We start from the raw sequence: 6,773 nt of genomic DNA, 5'->3' as shown, positions 1-6,773 counted from the left end.
CTAATTCTTGTTTCATGATGAATTTAAGAAAAACTTACTATAACCACTGTCAGCTGGTCTACTCCATCCCAGAGAGAGAACCAGTACACTGGATGCAGCACCCCACCAGACATTCTCTGACCACTGAGCGTGTTGAACGTTGCTGACACAGTGGGTAGGAGATGACAGTGCTCCAGCTGCCTCGGCTGTCCCACTTTCATCACTTGTCCATCTTGGTTTTCTGGAGAGCCTCTTTTAAAGTGCCTTTTACAGCTTCAGCTCAGCTCAGGATGCGAGCAAATTGCTACTCAGTGAGTATTCTTTCTGGTTGTGGACCGACACAGACCAGATCAATGGCACCTAGGCCAAAGCTATTTGAAGCGTGCTTCAGGGGGTGGTTTATGGGTTTCTGCTTAGTACAGAGTTGAAGTTACTGTGGTCATATTTCAAAAGTCGGTTTGAGAAAGGCATAGGTCAAGTTTCTTATGCAAGACAGTTAGAAGTTTATTGTACAGAAACAAGTACACCAAGCTTCCAAAAATATTTTGGTATATTTTGCTCCAATATTAATAAAGCTTAGTTTACAAGACTCTGCTGTTCCTCAGGCAGAAGGCATTACTATCGAGGTTTACAAGATTTTTGAAATGTACTGTAACAAAGAACAAAACACGTTAAGGCGTCACAAACTAAAACCTTAATGATGTCTTAGTAAACTACTCCCCCCACTTTGGGAAGCTCATTATATACATCCCTGCAGCCACAATCTGCTAAGGTACTTCTGAACAGCAGAATATCCATTTCTTAGTCTCTCAAAAAACAATTGCTATTAGAGTCTTAAACAGTTTCTTTCAATGAGTTCTGTAGCCCTACAGATGAAGAATGCTGGTTAAAAAATTGTTCTTTTAAAAAAGTACAATGATTTCATGTTAAAACAACATGAAAGTAAAAGTAATGACACAAGCTGGCAGTCTAAAAATCTCTCCAGGTACAACACTGCCTTCAGAGTGTATTTGTACGTAAGGGTTCTTTGGGGAAGATGTGCCAAAACCAGCCAAAATAAAGGACGACTTCTTTAGGGAAAGTTATTCCCAGTGGGGGATGTTTTTTGTTTGTTTGTTTTTCTTCCTTCTGTGAGAACTAATCTCCAAGGAAGATCATTGAATTTACATGTCCTGAGCTGGAGACTGCTTCAAATTTGCAGTGGCTGTTCAAAACATTAATTACAAGAAATATGTACATTCACATAAAGGTGAAAACTTAGTAACTTCTGTACATGAGACGAAATCACATTTTCTTGCGTCTACTCCTTGTCAGCTCATACCTGCAAGACAGACACAAGAAGTAATTATAGTAGTTTAAGACTTTCTTTAAAGTTTTACCTGCCACAATGGAGAGAACTTGGGCTGCCTTATTGCTTTTGTGCTTCCTCGGTGGTGTGGCAAAGGAGGCTTCAGCAATGGCCTCAAGCTTCAGCTCTCTACCGGGAACTTTAGATGAGTCATTTTTTTCTCCTACTCCAGTAATTGCCACAAGCTTACGTGGGACACAGAGGCCAGCTGGGCCAGGGGAACTTGGTTTTCCATCCTGCTGGCCACTACTGGCTCACTGCCTGCCTGGGTGGCAAGCTCCTGGACTACCCACACTGCATTCCTTGGGCTCCATTGAAGGAGAAAGAAGGAAGAGCTATGGCCATTAACTACAGACGTAGAAGGGGACAAAAAAAAAAAACCCCACCACCCTCGTTCTTAATCTTGGCCTCAGACCAATGCTTAAGGTTTAAGTCTGAACCACAATGAACATAAAGGCACAACTTAAGTGGGTTATTATAATAGTTTCTATAAATGCTTTGTAATTAAAATTTTATCATATATATATATATATTGCTGATCAGAGGGTTAATTTAGTTAAGATCTTTATCCAGGTTAAAATTTGTTGCAAGGTTACTTTAATAAACATAATTCATTTACTTATGTGTCCCAGTGGCTTTTATGGTAACTTAAAATATGCTGAAGACTATAATTGACATACAGGCCTCTTATTAAAAGTGTTTCACAGGGCAGGTGTTGCACTAGCAACTGGATTAACACACAACTTAGATAAAACTACCTGATTAGTTCAAGTTAGTCCTGCATTTGCAGGTCAAACATTCCTCTTGCTCACCAAACTCCACAGCCCAGTTGCCAACAGTCCTGCAAACTCCCAGCGAAGCAACTGGCAGGGTTTGAAAGTACGGAGAGGAAAACTTACCATTGCGCAAAACCTTTTATTAAGTCCTCCTGTGATAAGTCGATCCGCACCTATAAAAAGCAAATTTGATTTCTGTGTACATTATTGAGCGTACAAATGGATGAGCTAAGCCAGTGCTCCTCCCGAGTCAGACCCACTTTCGCACAGGTCAAGGGAGACGAGTTTCCTGCACTCCCAGTGCCAGGCATTAGCCAGCCCCAGCCCTGCCGCTCGGCTGCTGAGTGGCACAGCTTGGGAATTCATCACTTCTCACAGAATCAAAAGCTTAAAGCACCGTTGGCAAATTCTGGGTTTAATCACACGTCTTTTCTCAGCGCCATGTTTGCAGTGCTGGAGCCATTCCCCACGTGCGCAGGAGCAGAGCCCAGGAAACATGGTTTTATGTCAGCAGCACCCTTCTGAAGTGAAGCAGCATGGCACACGAATCGCATGAGACTACACAAGCTTCCACACGGATAGAGCCTGATTTCAGGTGAAAATCTGTCAGAAAAAGTTGTTTCCAGATGGCTGGTCCTATCACTGACACTCAGTTAGTAGAACTGCATCGCTCAGACTGCTCAGCTCTATCAAATCAGTTGTGTACCTTCTCTACACTTACTTTCCCCAGCTCCTTCCGTTCCTGTGAAATGAATGGCCGGCTGTTCTTCACTGCAATGTCCAGTGTCCTTTTCTTGACATCTTCCAAAGATTCAAAGAATTCGAACCTAAAAGTGAAGTTTTGAAAGCAGAGACTTCAGTCAAAAATTAAAATCCTGTAAGCATCGGTGGCCAGAATAGAGTGACAGAATCAGCAGCCAGGACTTTAACAGAGAAAGGACGACACAGAAAAGGCAATTCTATAGTTAGATTTTAGTCACATTGTAAGAAATCTCTTCCAGGCCTCATGAAAGACTGCGACACTGTTTGCACCAGGGGGAAGTAGGAAAAACGCATCCCTGATGAAATGCTATTTACCCTCATTTTCCCCTTCACAGGAAGATCAGCGTGTTTTCCATGCAACCTGTGTTACTCAGAGGAAATAGCTGAGCCAACCCCCCAAGTTTACAAAGTAGGCTTATACCACATTAAGAGCAGACAAAGGTTGAAACCTGTGGCAATTAAATTCTTAATAGCTCTGACTCAGGCCTCTGGCACACGTCATCTGTTGCCAAGTGAGTTTTGTCCACCTAAATCACTTGAGTTCTGCCCACCTGAATATCTTTTCCTCAAGTCAGAGCTGTAAAGCAGGTAATGTGTTTTGGAGCTGAGTATTGCTCAACCTGTTGTACTTAATTGAGGATGTACAAGAGGCGTCAATACTGAGGGCGAGGGAAGAGATGCTGTTCCTAACAGCTGTGCTGGCACTAAATCAGTGGAGTACATGAGAACAGGCAGAAGCAACATCTGCAACTCTAGTGTTCTGAGTGGTAAGATGAAATATTTTAAAGTTTTTCCCAGTTTCTGACCTATAATGACATGTACAGAAAGGACTCAATGCAGGAAAAAAAATGAGTCACCCAGATCACCCAATATTCCCGTATATGTGTGTACCTTCCTCTAAATACGGGATTAAAACCACCTCTCAAAAGAGCTGTGTGTCTAAGCATTACTGTGGTTTTATACAAAACCCATTTCAGTGGCAAAGCTGTGGACATGCCAACTGTCAGCAAAGAAGTCTCAAGGACAACATCCATCCCTCTGCCCAAAGAGTGGCCAGTCCCAAAAGGCTTTGTGTTTCTGCCGTGGACTTTGGGAAAGCTGTCAGAATGAGCATCAGGCAAAGAAGTACGCACAGAGGAGCAGGCTTTGCAAGGTACCCCAATGGAAAGCGTGCCTTCACAAGGACACGGAGCTAAACACGAGCTTTGTGTGCAAAGCAAGTGCAGCCTTCATCTGCAGGGATGGGAAGGGGGTGGGATGAAGCTGTGCCCTCCTGCAGGGGGGACGGGGATGGGACAGACACCCCCATAGGCAGAACAAGGCCAGCCCTAAGTACCTGCAAACCACAGTTAAAGTGCCTTTTTTTTCAGAAGGCCTGCAAATGTTCACGAGACAATCCTTCAGCCCAACAGGAGCATACCCTATGTAAGCCCTTTATTATACAGAGATGGTAACTATTTCAGCAGCAATCATAATTAATGTTTTCTTACTTCTCGTCGTACTGGGGGTTCAGAGTTTTTTTCTTAACGGAAGTCTTCTTCCTGCTTGCCCATCTTCTATCTGGAAGCAGGTATATACGAACATATGGATCAACTCCACGATTGGAAGAGGGTACTAAGTTTCTGTGAAAAGAAATACAGTGTTGACAAGCAAGGCAGGTTCTCCCACTGCGTGCTTTAACACCTTGTCTCTCTCAGAATCAGACCAACCCTTCATGGGTTCATGGGCCAAAACCATTTATCTTGGGAGTTGGAATGTAAGCAAATGAAACTTCAAGGATGCGAAGTTAAACAAAATTTTCAATACTGAGTGTGTGGCCACTTATCAGGGTTCCTAAATTAACATTTACAAATTCAGTCACAGGTGTCAATCCTTGTCATGATGCCTATCACGACATCCCAAGATGTGCAGCAGTTGTCAAAGCTGTTCAGAGGAAGTTTTGGGTGGATGAAAGTTAAAGTATCTCTACTGCAGCGAGCACTACTTGCTGGCCACTCTCACAGACCTGCCACTTGGCCCACTGACCTGGGCTCAGTCAGGCTGCATAGACTGCAGTCAGCCAATGCTGGGGGCAACTCGGCTGGGCAGCTTACACCGCATGTGGGTCTGCTCCTGCTTTGCTGAATGACACAAGCTCAGAGAGCTCTTCCCCTTTCTTTTACAGGAAGATGCAAGCAAATATCAGCCTCACCTGCAACCATTCACCAGCACAATGAGACTCTGCCGTATTGAAGCATACCGCACTGTCAGCTGAATCTCTCCCAGAGGCATTTCAGTCCCGCTGTAAGACAGTTGCACAGTCAAAGCTTTTAAATACAGGTATTTAACAGACCACATACACAGATCTAGCAGCACAAAACAGGACACAAGCTTCAGAAATTGGTGATGTATTTTCAACTAAAACCAACTTTCAAGGCACTGCTGTTCTTTCTGGCATCCTAAGGCTTGCTATCTAAAAAGCAGCTGGGCCAGAGAGGCTCCACAGAAACAACACTCCTGTTAGTGCCAGCACTGCCTACCCGGCCTTCTGGACAGGTACCTGATTTCAGTCCCACAGCATAAGCGGCCAAAAAAGCGCCCGAGTGCCCTGCTGTAGATGGAGCGGCAAAATACAGGTTAGCATGTTACACAGCTCCTTCAAGGATGTCTGCGTATGCCAAACGGGACCTTTGTTACATCTTATTCTGCATGTTGTTAAAGTGGTTTCAAATCCAAAACGTTGCTTAAAAATGGCTTTAAAATGGTTTCTAAATGAGGCCCTGGTCAAAGCTAGAGAACTTGCCAGTCCAGAACTGGAGTTGGGTTTGATGTTCAGGTTGATAACTGCTCTGATGCTCTCTTAATTGAGACGGACCTTCTTTGCTACTTAAGTTCATTAAGGATTCTACTAGTGCCATTCTGTGCTGCAGGAGAATAGATCTGGCTCGCCGTCCTCCTAGACGGAGCAGACTACCTGCGGCCTCCCACTTCGCGCTGTGGGAAGGACACACACACAAGCACACCTATCCACAAAAACTTTGTTCACAGCATTATCAGAGTCTTAAAATTGGTTGGATAAGACACAGCATCCAAAACGTTAAGCAGCCAGATACACTTATCAAGAGTTTATGTTTTTACAGAAGTGGGATATTCAGGCTTCCAATATCCTGTTGCTAAAATTATGAGCGTTATGGGACCCAGGATATTCTGTGTGAGAGGCTCTTAAACAATATAAAGCCACCACATGCAGCATCTCTTAGGAGAGCCAGAGAAGACAATGCTTTCACTTTACACCTGATATGACAGTGACCCTGTAATTTACTTCGCTGTTGACTGGAATACTTCAGTCATTTTTTTTGTGAGGTAATTTGAGACCCAAGACTCCAAATGACTTAGCAGTCTTGAATTCAACTGTATGCAACAGTGATCTATAAAACCTAAACCTTCCCAAGAGAAGAACAATTCAGCTGGAAGAACCACCTACTTATGAAGCTCCAGATTACTGCTACTTAATTCAAAGCAAGAAGAAGGCAGAGAACCCAGTGAAGCGACACTGGGCGCAAGCCTCAGTTCCTGCACGACCGGCAACGCGGGCGCTACCGCTGCTCTGGTATGCAATGCTGATGACAGGCGATGCTCTGGATTTTGCTCGAGCTCTGCCTCATTAAGGCCAGCAACAGTTTCACTTGGTACAGGTGCTGCTGAACTGTCATTTGTGTCCAGGTTGTCTCTGCTGTCCTTTTTCAGCAGGGATTCAAGCGCTGCAGAGTCTTTGCTCACATGAGGTGTTTTTGAGACTTCTGGGTTTGGTGGGGAGCCAAACTTTTGCTGGTTTCCACCCTTCTCCATGACATGCACAGGACCTTGCTTCAAGGCACTGACACCGGCCTTGACTCTCTGTGGATCAGGTTCTTCAACATTCAAAGCCT

The 6,773-nt window shown here is 44.2% G+C and overlaps 1 protein-coding gene across 2 annotated transcripts in view; it reads right to left on the bottom strand.

Annotated features, from left to right (window-relative positions):
* Positions 1-458: 458 nt before the first annotated feature.
* The window catches only part of ESYT3 (extended synaptotagmin 3), a 33,613-nt gene continuing 27,298 nt past the window's right edge, over positions 459-6,773 (bottom strand). For both annotated transcript variants that reach the window (XM_054830908.1, XM_054830909.1), the window contains exons 18-23: positions 6,329-6,771; positions 5,057-5,146; positions 4,356-4,487; positions 2,825-2,930; positions 2,227-2,276; positions 459-1,300 (exon numbers count right to left, since the gene is read on the bottom strand). In XM_054830908.1, the coding sequence (XP_054686883.1) occupies positions 1,264-1,300; positions 2,227-2,276; positions 2,825-2,930; positions 4,356-4,487; positions 5,057-5,146; positions 6,329-6,771 (858 nt within the window). In that variant the 3' untranslated portion in view covers positions 459-1,263. The remainder of the gene's footprint in view (positions 1,301-2,226; positions 2,277-2,824; positions 2,931-4,355; positions 4,488-5,056; positions 5,147-6,328; positions 6,772-6,773) is intronic.

The sequence above is a fragment of the Grus americana genome, chromosome 6 (assembly GCF_028858705.1).
Source record: "Grus americana isolate bGruAme1 chromosome 6, bGruAme1.mat, whole genome shotgun sequence".
NCBI lineage: Eukaryota > Metazoa > Chordata > Aves > Gruiformes > Gruidae > Grus > Grus americana.
This window is presented reverse-complemented; position numbering and strand designations above follow the sequence as displayed.